The sequence below is a fragment of the Hemiscyllium ocellatum genome, chromosome 50 (genome assembly GCF_020745735.1).
Source record: "Hemiscyllium ocellatum isolate sHemOce1 chromosome 50, sHemOce1.pat.X.cur, whole genome shotgun sequence".
Classification (NCBI taxonomy): Eukaryota; Metazoa; Chordata; class Chondrichthyes; order Orectolobiformes; family Hemiscylliidae; genus Hemiscyllium; species Hemiscyllium ocellatum.
In genome coordinates, this window is record NC_083450.1 from 6,196,652 (window position 1) to 6,211,023 (window position 14,372).

At 57.4% G+C, this 14,372-nt stretch overlaps 1 protein-coding gene across 1 annotated transcript in view; it reads right to left on the minus strand.

The window, feature by feature from the left end:
• LOC132805538 (tuftelin-like) overlaps positions 1–13,349 on the minus strand; it is a 32,218-nt gene extending 18,869 nt beyond the window's left edge. The window contains exons 1-5 of the mRNA XM_060820648.1: positions 13,135–13,349; positions 3,872–3,946; positions 1,156–1,230; positions 575–682; positions 100–180 (exon numbers count right to left, since the gene is read on the minus strand). Coding sequence (XP_060676631.1) covers positions 100–180; positions 575–682; positions 1,156–1,230; positions 3,872–3,946; positions 13,135–13,191 — 396 coding nt within the window. The 5' untranslated portion in view covers positions 13,192–13,349. The remainder of the gene's footprint in view (positions 1–99; positions 181–574; positions 683–1,155; positions 1,231–3,871; positions 3,947–13,134) is intronic.
• Between the last annotated feature and the right edge of the window lie 1,023 nt (positions 13,350–14,372).

Genomic DNA, 14,372 nt, shown 5'->3' on the forward strand with positions numbered 1-14,372 from the left:
GGGGGGGGGTGACAGAGACAGGGGGGGGGTGACAGAGACGAGGAGGGGGTGTAGCAGTCGGAGAGGAGATGGGGAAATGAGCAGAGTGTTTGTCTTCACCTGAGAGTGGTCGGCCTCCTGCCTCAGGCCGCTGATACATCCGTGTAACTGGTGTCGCACAATCTCCATGGAGTGTCTCACCTGGAGACACAGAGGCAACAGGTCACCATCCACAACCCCGAGCCGTTCAACACTTCCCCAAGGAAAACTCCCTCCACTCTTTCAAACAGAACGTAGAGCTCCCTCTACACTGTCCCCCCACCCACCCCCCATCAAACACTCCCAGGACAGGGTTAGATACAGAGTAAAGCTCCCTCTGCACTGTCCCCCCATCCCAGGGACAGGGACAGCACGGGGGTTAGATACAGAATAAAGCTCCCTCTACACTCCCCGGAATCCCAGTTCATCTCTCTCTCCCTCTCTCTCTCTCTCTCCCCCCCCTGCTGTCCCCCTCCCTCCCTCCCTCCCCCCCCTCTCCCTCTCCCTCCCTCCGCCTCTGCTTCCAAGTGGAAACGCAATTAAAAGTCAGACCTACCTCCTTGATGTGTTGGAGCTCCGTACGGAGATGTGCCAGGGAGAGTTCCTGGGAGCTCGGAGCTTCTGTCACCAAGCTTTTCAGATCTGGGTCGTACAGGCTGTGTGTCTGCAAGAAGATAACGGTGGCCCAGTCATTGCCAGGTCAGGTGGCATCACCCCACGCCACTCTCCCCTCGGACCAACACCCCGGGAGCAGGACAGAATTGCAGTGAACGGCGATTAACTCAACCCCAACCTCCCCTGGGGCTGTTAGAGAAGCTAAAGCCACTGCGAGATCCAATGGGGATGGTCGCTTAACACCCCCCCCCCCCCCCCCCCCCCAGCAATAAGCATGCAAGCAGTGAGCACAGATCAGTGAGCAGACTAACAGGTCAATCGAACCATCGCACACCGCAGCAAGGAGTTGTCGCAGAGAGTAAACGGAACAAGGAGGGGAAATGGGGTTGGGGAAAGATGACAGTTGTCCGGACGCAGGAAGGGAAAAAGACAGGAAAACAAATTAGAGTTAACTTCAGAGGGCGGGGGGGGGGGGGGGGGGGAGTTGCTCGGATCACGGGCATCTGGCCATCAGCCCTGTACCTTGAGTGCCTCACCATCCCAAGTGGAGTTGCCACTCCCTCTGCCGGCCACAACAGCGTACGCCCTGCCTACAGGCTGAAGGAGAAGCAGAGAGACCGAATTAAAAATGATCAGAAACACGCAGTCTGCTGCCCTTCGAACAAACCGAGACCTCAACAAACGCAGGAGAAAGGGAGGACTGCAGACGCTGGAGGTCAGAGCTGGAAAAAAAAATGTGTCGCTGGAAAAGCGCAGCAGGTCAGGCAGCATCCAAGGAGCAGGAGTGTTGAGGTTTCGGGCAGGATTCCTGAAGAAGGGCTCATGCCCGAAACGTCGATTCTCCTGCTCCTTGGAGGCTGCCTGACCTGCTGCGCTTTTCCAGCAACACATTTTCAGCTTCAATAAATGCAGAGATTCTTTTTTTTAAATTGACTTAATGGTAAGGTCCTAGGGAGTGTTGCTGAACAAAGAGACCTTGGAGTGCAGGTTCATAGCTCCTTGAAAGTGGAGTCACAGGTAGATAGGATAGTGAAGGCAGCGTTTGGTATGCTTTCCTTTATTGGTCAGAGTATTGAGTACAGGAGTTGAGAGGTCGTGTTGCGGCTGTACAGAACATTGGTTAGACCACTGTTGGAATATTGCGTGCAATTCTGGTCTCCTTCCTATCGGAAAGATGTTGTGAAACTTGAAAGGGTTCAGAAAAGATTTACAAGGATGTTGGAGGGTCTGAGCTACAGGGAGGGGCTGAACAGGCTGGGGCTGTTTTCCCTGGAGCGTCGGAGGCTGAGGGGTGAACTTATAGAGGTTTACAAATTTATGAGGGGCATGGATAGGGTAAATAGACAAAGTCTTTAGCATGGCCAACCCACCCTAACCTGCACATCCCTGGGCACTATGGGACAATTTAGCATGGCCAACCCACCCTAACCTGCACATCCCTGGGCACTACGGGACAATTTAGCATGGCCAACCCACCCTAACCTGCACATCCCTGGCCACTATGGGACAATTCAGCATGGCCAATCCACCCTAACCTGCACATCCCTGGGCACTATGGGACAATTTAGCATGGCCAACCCACCCTAACCTGCACATCCCTGGACTGTGGCAGGAAACCGGAGCACCCGGAGGAAACCCACGCAGACACGGGAGAGAATGTGCAAACTCCACACAGAGAGACGCCCCAAGAGGGGAATCGAACCCGGTTCCCTGGCGCCGTGAGGCAGCAGCGCTAACCAGTGATCCAGCAAGCCAGCCCCTAAGTGGGGCTGGGGTCATTTCCCCCGCATTTGAAGTGGAGGAGACTGGGGATGTGGGGAGGGGGTGACCTTATCGGGATCCAGAAAATCATAAGGCACAGGGTGGACAGCTTTTCCCCAGGGTAGGAGGGTCTGAAACCAGAGGGTAAAGGTGTGAGGCAAGACGGGAGAGATACTAAAGGGTCCAGGAGGGGGAGCATTGTCCCCAGAGAGTGGGAAGTGTCTGGAATGGTAGTGGTGGAGGACAGCACAATTTTAGAAACATTTAGAACAGGTACGTTTGACCAAACACAGGATTAGATTAAATAGTGAAAATCGGACAGCATGGGCATGTTGGGCCGAAGGGCCTGTTTCCATGCTATAGGACCACTGGACCAACACTAATCAGGGGAGAGATCCCACTGTGGGAGAGAGAAAGCAGAAAAATGCAAACTGCCCAATTCGGGTTGACCCCATTGTCAAGACCTTTACTCACTGGGCGTGAGTACCCCTCCTCCCGAAGCGAGAGAGCGCGCGCGCACACGAGAGAGAGAGAGAGACAGAGCGCACGCACACACGAGAGAGAGAGAGAGAGAGAGAGAGCGCGAGAGCATGCGCGCACACGAGAGAGCGCGAGAGAGAGAGAACGCGCACGCGAGAGAGAGGGAGCACGCGCACGCACGAGAGGGGGGGGAGAGAGAGAGAGGGCATGGGGGGGCGAGAGCGGGGGCGCGCGCGGGGGGGGGCGAGAGCGGGGGCGTGCGCAGGCGGGGGGGCGAGAGCGGGGGCGTGCGCAGGCGGGGGGGCGAGAGCGGGGGCGTGCGCAGGCGGGGGGGGCGAGAGCGGGGGCGTGCGCAGGCGGGGGGGGGCGAGAGCGGGGGCGTGCGCAGGCGGGGGGGGCGAGAGCGGGGGCGTGCGCAGGCGGGGGGGCGAGAGCGGGGGCGTGCGCAGGCGGGGGGGGCGAGAGCGGGGGCGTGCGCGGGGGGGGGGGGCGAGAGCGGGGGCGTGCGCACGCGGGGGGGGCGTGCACACGTGGGGGGGGCGAGAGCGGGCGCGCGCGGTGGGGGGGGCGAGAGCGGGCGCGCGCGGTGGGGGGGGGAGAGCGGGCGCGGGCACGCGCACGGGGAGGGCAAGGGAGAGAGCGGGCGCGCACACGGGGAGAGTGCGCATGACAGAGAGAGAGCACGTGCAAGAGAGCGACAGAGCGCAAGAGCGGGTCTGGGATTTAACGGCGATATGGCCCGGGGGGTGAGTGAGGGGGAGGAAGAGAGAGAGGAGGAAGTCTCCAAGCTGGGAAGTGCAGGGAGAGTCAGCAGCCTGCAGCCCAGTGCCGTGTGAGTAGGGACAGGGGGATGACAAGCACTGGGAATCGGTCAGGGTCCACGTCAGAGAGGCAGAAACCCCTCCCCACCCCTACGCGCCTGCCCTCCCCCTCCCCCACCCACTCTGCCCGCCTGTAACCGAGGTAGGTACTGCCACCAGGTCCCGGGGCTGCTGACCTTTTTCTTGGCTTGCTCCCTCTGGACGCTCTCACCATCGCTCAGGAGCGTCAGTCGGATCCGACGCACATCCTGCTGGGGGGAGGGAGAGAAGGGGAGGAGATGGTCAATTAGACGGACGGTCAATCACGAAGCAACCCCACCCACCCCCAGCAAACTGCGGCAGGGAAACCAGCCCCACCTCCCCCCTCTCCGTCCCTTTCCAGACCCTCTCCCACTCCCTGTCGGCACCAAGGGGCTTCGGCAGACCCACCGGTCGGGCACAACGGGGTGTAACACCATCAGAGACATCGTCCAAGGCTTCCCCTCCCCCCACCCCCCTCCCTCCTTCCCCCCCCCCCCATCCCTTGGGTCAATACCTCAGTCTGGGGGTATTTGAGACTGGCATAGTCAAATAACATTGGCGCTACACAAATGCAAGGTCATGACCATCTCTGACAAGACAGAATCTAACCATCGCCCCCTTGATGTGCAATGGTGTTACCATCACTGAATCCCCCCACTATCAACATCCTGGGGGTTACCATTGACCAGAAACTGAACTGGACCCAGCCATAAACACACAGGGGCAACAAGAGCAGGGTCAGAGGCTGGGAATCCTGCAGCGAGTAACTCCCCTCCTGACTCCCTCCTCCCCAAAGCCTGTCCCACCATCGACCAGGCCCGAGTCAGGAGGGTGAGGGAATACTCCCCACTCGCCCCTGGATAGGGAGGGCAGCTCCGACAACACTCGAGAAGCTCGACACCATCCAGGGACAAAGCAGACCCCCCCTTGATTGGCACCACACCCACAAACACCCCCAGTCACAGCAGGGTGTACCGTCTACAAGACCCACTGCAGCCAGGCTCCTTAGACAGCACCTTCCTCAAACCCCGTCACCTCTACCACCCCCTGGAGGGGGCGAGGGGGCAGCAGGTACACGGGGAACACCAGCCCTTGCAAGTTCCCTTCTGAGTGCCCCCCACCCCACACCTGGAAATATCTCAGGCGTTCCTTCAGGGGACAGAATCCTGGGAATCCCTCCTTAAGGGGACCCTGTGTCCCCTACACTGGGGAGGGCAGGGAAAAGGCAGTGGTGCAAAATGGCAGCTCCTCCCGAAGGCGAGAGCGGGAATCTGAGATGGTAACTGAACAGCCGAGCCTGCCGACACCACCCACACGACGCCCACCAAGGACAAAGGAGCGCGGCAACGTGTGGCCACTTCCAGGGAAATGGGGAGCGGCTGTCTTGTTGATTGCAGAGTTCAGATCTGCTGCTGGTTAGTGAATCACAAACAGAGAGCAGGCAGGAACTAATCATTAACCATCCACCACCTCACCGAACCTCGGTTAGCTTCCTTGGACAGGTCAGACTAACCCCGACCTCACCCGTGACTAACTGTGTCCGAGACCCTCTGACCGCTCCCCACTCTCCCACCAGCGATTCCCTCCACCCCCACCGACAAGGAGAAATATTCCCGCCCACGGTGATGTGTCCTACGGGAAATCCCGGCCAATTTTGTTTGGGCTCCTCAGGGGGAGGAGGACTGAAAATTCTGACTCGGGATCAGAGGGGATCCCTTTTTGCAAATATGTTTTGCCCATTGCAGACAGGGTGGTGCTCCCCTCGGCGCTGACCCTCCCACAGCGCCCGCTCCCTCGGCGCTGACCCTCCCACAGCGCCCGCTCCCTCGGCGCTGACCCTCCCACAGCGCCCGCTCCCTCGGCGCTGACCCTCCCACAGCGCCCGCTCCCTCGGCGCCCGCTCCCTCAGCACTGACGCTCCCACAGCACCCGCTCCCTCAGCACTGACCCTACCATAGCGCCCGCTCCCTCGGCGCTGACCCTCCACAGCGCCCGCTCCCTCGGCGCTGACCCTCCCACAGCGCCCGCTCCCTCGGCGCTGACCCTCCCACAGCGCCCGCTCCCTCAGCACTGACCCTCCCACAGCACCCGCTCCCTCAGCACTGACCCTACCATAGCGCCCGCTCCCTCGGCACTGACCCTCCCACAGCACCCGCTCCCTCGGCACTGACCCTACCATAGCGCCCGCTCCCTCAGCACTGACCCTACCATAGCGCCCGCTCCCTCAGCACTGACCCTACCATAGCGCCCACTCCCTCAGCACTGACCCTACCATAGCGCCCGCTCCCTCAGCACTGACCCTACCATAGCGCCCGCTCCCTCAGCACTGACCCTACCATAGTGCCCACTCCCTCAGCACTGACCCTCCCACAGCACCCACTCCCTCAGCACTGACCCTACCATAGCGCCCGCTCCCTCAGCACTGACCCTCCCACAGCGCCCACTCCCTCAGCACTGACCCTCCCACAGCGCCCGCCCCCTCAGCACTGACCCTCCCACAGCGCCCGCTCCCTCAGCACTGACCCTCCCACAGCGCCCGCTCCCTCAGCACTGACCCTACCATAGTGCCCGCTCCCTCAGCACTGACCCTCCCACAGCACCCACTCCCTCAGCACTGACCCTCCCACAGCACCCACTCCCTCAGCACCCGTTCCCTGGTAATGCCAGGGTTGGTTTGTAAACACGATATTACAAATTAGTAGAAATATTGCCATCTTGATTCAATACAAGATTCTGTCCTGAATAATATTATACTCCGTTCCAATGTTTTACCACAGCCCAGAGAACATTATCGCCGTGTGTGTGTCATTCAGGGCTGAGAGATCTCTGGGAGACTCCAGCCTTTCGGCCTGTGTAACATGGGATTCTATAGGTAAGGTCCACAGATTCCCTCCGTCTGTCTGAGTGAGAGCAAGACACAGAGACAGACAGCTACAGAGAGGGGGGGGGGGGGGGGAAGAGAGAGTGTAGAGAGGGGGGGAAAGAAGAGGAGGGGGGGGAGAAGAGACAAAGAAGAGAGGGGGGTAAGAAGAGGAGGGGATGGGGGGCGGGCAGAGGGGGACGGGGAGGGGATGGAACGGGGGGGGGGAGGGGACGGAAAGGGGGGGGAGGGGGACGGGGGGGGACAGTGGGGGGGCGGGTGGAGGGGGCAGGGGGACAGGTGGGGCTACGGGGGGCGACAGTGGGGGGCAGATGGGGGACGGGGAGAGGGGGGGGGACAGGGGGATGGGTGGGGCTACGGGGGATGGGTGGGGATATGGGGGGGGACGGTGGGAGGGCAGGGGTGGCGGGGGGGACGGGGGGGGCAGGGGGGACAGGGAAGAGAGGAGGGAAAGAAGGGGGGGGATGAAGGGGGAGGGGGTGGAAGAGACATCCTGTGAGATTCCCGCTCTGCAGCTCCCAGCTGCTGAGTGTGGATTGGCAGCTGGAATTCTGCTGTGATGCCTCACATTGTCGAAGGGCCTTCCCTGTTCAACCAAGTGCACAGGAGAGGGGGAGGGGTAACCCTGAACAATCCAGAACCTTGATGGGTTGGGGAGGGGCAGGGGGGGTGCAGTAAGTGACAAGGAATGGGAATTAGGGGGAAGAGAGAGAGAGAGAGAGAGAGAGACACACACACAGACAGAGTTAGGGGGAGGGGAGTTGGGATCAGGAGGATATAGCCCACCCTGCGATGTCAGGGTCTGTGAGCAGGATAGGGATGGGGTTGGCAGGGAGTGAAAGTGGCCCTCCGAACTGAACTCATCGATATGGAACTGTGACCAGGTCTGGGAGCTGTCTCCACTCACACTCACACTCACACTCACACTCACACTCACACTCACACTCACACTCACACTCACACTCACACTCACACTCACACTCACACTCACACTCACACTCACACTCACACTCACACTCACACTCACACTCACACGCTTTCTGGGAGTGAGTCAGCACCTTATAATCTGACAAACGGGAGAGTCAGAGAATTGAAATCCCATCGGGCCACATCACAGCGCTCACCAGAACGTGTGGGAGCAACTCTGAGAGCAGTCTCACTCCGTCTCAATGTCAGCACCTCTCTCATTCCTGACGAAGGGTTTATGCCTGACACATCGATTCTCCTGCCCCTTGGATACTGCCCGACCGATGGTGGCTCAGTGGTTAGCGCCGATGCCTCATGATGCTAGGGACCCGGGTTCGATTCCGCCCCTCGGGTGACTGGGGAGTTTGCACATTCTCTCCCCCACCCCCACACACAGTGTCTGCGTACGTTTACTTCGGGTGCTCTGGTTTCCTCCCACAGTCCAAAGATGTGCAGGTTAGGGTGGATTGGCCATGCTAAATTGTCCCATAGTGCCCAGGGATGTGCAGGTTAGGGTGGGATTGGCCATGCTAAATTGTCCCATAGTGCCCAGGGATGTGCAGGTTAGGGTGGATTAGTCAGGGGCAAATGTAGAATAATGGGGTAGAGGAATGGGTCTTCAGAGGGTCGGTGTGGACTTGTTGGGCCGAAGGGCCTTTTTCCACACCGTAGGGATTCGATGACTCCCTGTACTTTTCCAGAACCACACATTTTCAGCCCTCTCTGCAGAGGAGTTGAGTCTGTCATCTCACCTCAAGCGCAAACCCAGGGATGGACAGAAATACCTCATTTTTCAAAAACCGGGTGAACAGATTGATCGTTCCGGTCCGTGGGATCTTGCTGTGTGCTACATGGGCTCTTTCCTCTACCCCACCCCCCACCCCCCGGTGTTTCCTACAGTGGTGGGGTCAGTGCAATTGGGAAACTAACAGCCCCTCTCTCTCACCTTTCCCACTGGAGGCAAGGAGTCCCTGAGGGAAGCAGGGTAGGGCGCTACAGAAATGCGCAGTCTTGTTTTTATATATCCACACACCCACTTTTCTCACACAGTCTGCCTCCGAGGTTGTGGAATTACTTGGCTCTGTTGTTAAATATCTCCAGATTCCTTCAGATAGGACTTGCAATGGATCCCACTCCACTGTCCCCACCTTAACCAAGGGGGTTTTATAAGATCATGTCGTCACCATTGGAGGTGCATTTTCCCAATGACCACGGGACAACATTTCACTCCTCAACCAGAAACTGATAAAACAGGAATGGGCATAACAGTAAGGTCCCGGGGAGTGTTGCTAAACAGAGACCTCGGAGTGCAGGTTCGTAGCTCCTTGAAAGTGGAGTCGCAGGTGGATAGGATAGTGAAGGCGGCGTTTGGTATGCTTTCCTTTATTGGTCAGAGTATTGAGTACAGGAGTTGGGAGGTCATGTTGCGGCTGTACAGGACATTGGTTAGGCGCTGTTGGAATATTGCGTGCAATTCTGGTCTCCTTCCTATCGGAAAGATGTTGTGAGACTTGAAAGGGTTCAGGAAAGATTTACAAGGATGTTGGAGGGTTTGAGCTACAGGGAGAGGCTGAACAGGCTGGGGCTGTTTTCCCTGGAGTGTCGGAGGCTGAGGGGTGACCTTCTAGAGGTTTACAAAATCATGAGAGGCTTGGATAGGGTAAATAGACAAGGTGTTTTCTCTGGAGTGGGGGAGTCCAGAACTAGAGGGGCATAGGTTTAGGGTGAGGGGGGAAAAGATATAAAAGAGACCTAAGGGGCAACTTTTTCACCCAGAGGGTGGTACGTGTATGGAATGAGCTGCCAGAGGAAGTGGTGGAGGCTGGTACAATTGCAACATTTAAGAGGCATCTGGATGGGTATATGAATAGGAAGGGTTTGGAGGGATATGGGCCGGGGTGCTGGCAGGTGGGACTAGATTGGGTTGGGATATCTGGTCGGCATGGACGGGTTGGGCCGAAGGGTCTGTTTCCGTGCTGTACATCTCTACGGCAGGATCTGGCTCACCAACACGCCATTATTGAGATATTGCTGTGTGCAGACAGGGTGCCGGTGATTCCCACAATGCAACACTGACAGACATTTGCAAAAACAATGGGTACTCAGGATGCCCCAGGTGCTACAGAAATGCAAGTCCTCCTTTCATTCAACTATATGCAGTATTAACTTTGCGAAAACAAACAGTAAAGTTATGTATTTGTGGGGACCACTGGCTGGGTCAGCATTTATTGCCAACGTGTGTATGTCTTCCTGGGGAAGGTGGGGAGGTGAACTGCCATCTCTCTCCCACACCCCACACCCCCCCCCCCCCCCCCCCCCCCCCCCCCCCACACCCTCACCCTCATGTGGGGTGTAAACACCCCAAACAGTGCCTTTAGGTGGGGGAGGAGTTAGGAGGGGGGTTACTCACGATGGTTGGATTGTCTCTCAATGGTAACCCCCAGGATGTTGATAGTGGGGGGGGGATTCAGTGATGGTAACACCATTGAACGTCATGGGGTTGATGGTTAGATTCTCTCTCAATGGTAACCCCCAGGATGTTGATAGTGATTTCAATTTCCAATTAGTTAATCACCAGCTCACTGCAATTAATGTTTAACATGGAATTGTCAGAAAGATAGAGCGTTCTGAAAAGCAATCTCTCGTAAATGTTGGTAATTAGTAGCTTATTTGAGCACGGGGCAAAGTCCAACTACCAGTCAAAGTGAGAATGGCCCACATCAATTGGTTCGAATGTGATCTTCATCGCAGATAGACACTGGCCCCAGGACACTGGGAGATCTCTCTCTGGCCACCTTCATGCCAGTGGGTATGGAATCTTCCACATTTACCCTGGGCAGTCAGCGATGGTCCCAGCTCATGTTTCATTCTGAAACATGGCACCCCCCACAGCGCCCGCTCCCTCAGCGCTGACCCTCCCACAGCGCCCGCTCCCTCAGCGCTGACCCTCCCACAGCGCCCGCTCCCTCAGCGCTGACCCTCCCACAGCGCCCGCTCCCTCAGCGCCGACCCTCCCACAGCGCCCGCTCCCTCAGCGCCGACCCTCCCACAGCGCCCGCTCACTCAGCGCCGACCCTCCCACAGCGCCCGCTCACTCAGCTCCGACTCTCCCACAGCACTGACCTGACAGTGCCCGCCTCCTCAGCGCTGACCCTCCCACAGCACCCGCTCCCTCAGCGCTAACCCTCCCACAGCACCCGCTCCCTCAGCGCTAACCCTCCCACAGCACCCACTCCCTCAGCACTAACCCTCCCACAGCTCCCACTCCCTTGGCACTAGGTATCAATCCAATGTACCTCCTCTGAACCCCCTCCAATGGATTCTAACCCCCCCTTCGGTACAGAGACCCAGCCTGCACACGCCTGTTCTGCTGAACAGCCAGTCCCCTAACTCTGCCTCCCCTGAGCCAGAAACATCACAGGCCATTCTGCCCCTCTCCTCAGTCAACAAAAGCCCAAGTTCAAAACTCCAGCCGTGGATCAGAACGGGTGCGATTAACAACAGAGATAAAACCACAAGATAAAGAAAAAAAAGTCCCGCGCCAGCTTATTTGTCCAACGATACCCAGATCTCTGTTTACCCGCATCAGGCAAGGCTTACATTTGTATCGCGCCGGCCCTGACAGTAATAGCACTGGTTCAGCTATTTATTTCCCACCCTTCTCTCCCTCCCCCTGCTTCCTTGTCTGATCGCCTCTGGATTGAGTCTGCCTTATCCTCAACCAGTCTGGAAAAGCACTCCAGACATCCCTATATTCCCAAAACCATCACTTCATTATAGGCCAATTACTTTCATTCCTCAATTTTCATTTATTTCCCCCCCCCCCTTCACTAAAGGGTTCAGAAAAGATTTACAAGGATGTTGGAGGATCTGAGCTACAGGGAGAGGCTGAACAGGCTGGGGCTGTTTTCCCTGGAGCGTCGGAGGCTGAGGGGGTGACCTTATAGAGGTTTATAAAATCATGAGGGGCATGGATAGGGTAAATAGACAAAGTCTCTTCCCTGGGGTGGGGGAGTCCAGAACTAGACGGTTAGGGTGAGAGGGGAAAGATATAAAAGGGACCTGAGGGGCAACTTTTTCACACAGAGGGTGGTGCGTGTCTGGAATGAGCTGCCAGAGGAAGTGGTGAGGGCTGGTACAATGACAGCATTTTAAAGGCATCTGGATGGGGACATGGATAGGAAGGGTTTGGAGGGCCAGGTGCTGGTAAATGGGACTAGATTAGGTTAGGATAATTGGGTCAGCACGGACGAGTTGGGCCGAAGGGTCTGTTTCTGTGCTGTGAGACTCTGTGGCTCCGTAACTTTGTTTTGGTGGGAAGGGAATGAAAGGGCCGGAGTCTACACTTTTTAAGATGGAGATGAGGGGGTGTGGATGTGTCCCTCCTCTCTCCCCAACTGTTACCGGGGAGTGGGGATTGAAAGTAGATGGATGGGATCGGTTGGGGGAGGGAGGGAAGTCAGATCAAGGTGTCTGAAATAATGAGGAGTCTGGAAATAGTCATAGAAACGTACAGAACAGAAACAGACCCTTTGGCCCAACTCATCTGTGCTGCCCCATTTATCCTAACCTAATCTAGTCCCATTTACCAGCACTTGGCCCATCTCCCTCCAAACCCTTCCTATTCATGTCCCCATCCAGATGCCTTTAAAATGTTGTCATTGTACCAGCCCCCACCACTTCCTCTGGCAGCTCATTCCACACACGCACCACCCTCTGTGTGAAAAAAAAGTTGCCCCTTAGGTCCCTTTTCCCCCTCTCACTCTAAACCTATGCCCCTCTAGTTCTGGACTCCTCCACCCCAGGGAAAAGACTTACCCTATCCATGCCCCTCATGATTTTATAAACCTCGATAAGGTCACCCCTCAGCCTCCGACGCTCCAGGGAAAACAGCCCCAGCCTGTTCAGCCTCTCCCTGTAGCTCAGATCCTCCAACCCTGGGAACATCCTTGTAAATTGGGGTGGCTCAGTGGTTAGCACTGCTGCCTCACAGCACCAGAGACCTGGGTTCGAATCCCACCTTAGGTGTGAAAAAGTTGCCCCTCAGATCCCTTTTATATCTTTCCCCTCTCACCTTAACTCTCTAGCTCTGGACTCCCCCACCCAAGGGAAGACAACTTTGTCTATTTACCCTATCCATGCCTCTCAAGGTGACCCAGGCCACCTCAGGTGACTCTCTGTGTGGAGTTTGTACACTCTCCCAGTGTCTGTGTGGGTGCTCTGGTTTCCTCCCACATCCCAAAATTGTGCAGGTGAGGGTGAATTGGCCGTGCTAAATTGTTAAGTGAAGGGGTAAATGCAGGGGAATGGGTTGGTGTGGACTTGTTGGGCCGAAGGGCCTGTTTCCACCCTGTAAGTAATCTTTTCTGAACCCTTTCAATTTTAACAACACCTTTCCTACAGCAGGGAGACCAGAACTGGACACAATATTCCAAAAGTGGCCTCACTAAAGTCCTGTCCAGCCGCAACATGACCTCCCAACTCCTGCACTCAATACTCTGACCAAGTTCTTGGGAGAGGCAGGAAAAATGTTGGAAACTGGGATGGATTTTTGGAAGCTGAGTTACTCACAGTTCTCTCGGGAACAGTCTGGATGTCAGCAAGAGAGAGGACTCGGGATACACTCATGTTCCTGCGGATCCTTCGCCTCCCAGTGTATGTTACTGACCGGAATAGATCACTCCGGGATCGGGACAGCACTGGGAAGGGGTGTGGAAGTCAGACACAGAGAGAGAGGGAGTTGCCTTGAGTCAGAGACGCTGGGCACTGCCCCGAGTTCAATGGGACACGAGTCGCAACCGACAAAATGGATACATTGCCAGATTGATACATGGCCCGGGCCAATCAGCGGCCGCGGAGACATTCCAATCCCACGGGGCACCAGCCAATCCCCGGCGGAGGACACACACAGACACTTCCCTCATCAGTCCCGGAGTGTTGCAATTTCACCCGATCCTCCAGTTCGAGGACTCACCCCCTCCCTATCCCTGTCACCCCCCTCCAGCCCCCTACACCCCCTCCCTATCCCTGTCACCCCCCTCCAGCCCCCTACACCCCCTCCCTATCCCTGTCACCCCTCCTCCAGCCCCCCACACCCCTCCCTATCCCTGTCACCCTCCTCCAGCCCCCTACACCCCCTCCCTATCCCTCTCACCCCCTCCAGCCCCCTACACCCCCTCCCTATCTCTGTCACCCTCCTCCAGCCCCCTACACCCCTCCCTATCTCTGTCACCCTCCTCCAGCCCCTACACCCCCTCCCTATCTCTGTCACCCCCTCCCTATCTCTGTCACCCCCTCCCTATCTCTGTCACCCTCCTCCAGCCTCATACACCCCCTCCCTATCTCTGTCACCCTCCTCCAGCCCCTACACCCCCTCCCTATCTCTGTCACCCCCTCCCTATCTCTGTCACCTCCTCCAGATCCTACATCCCCTCCCTATCTCTGTCACCCCCTCCAGCCCCCTACACCCCCTCCCTATCTCTGTCACCCCCCTCCAGCTCCCTACACCCCCTCCCTATCTCTGTCACTTCCTCCAACCCCTACACCCCCTCCCTATCTCTGTCACCCCCTCCAGCCCCCTACACCCCCTCCCTATCTCTGTCACCCCCTCCAGCCCCCTACACCCCCCCTATCTCTGTCACCCCCTACACCCCCTCCCTATCTCTGTCACCCTCCTCCAGCCCCCTACACCCCCTCCCTATCCCTCTCACCCCTCCAGCCCCTACACCCCCTCCCTATCTCTGTCACCCTCCTCCAGCCCCCTACACCCCCTCCCTATCTCTGTCACCCTTCTCCAGCCCCTACACCCC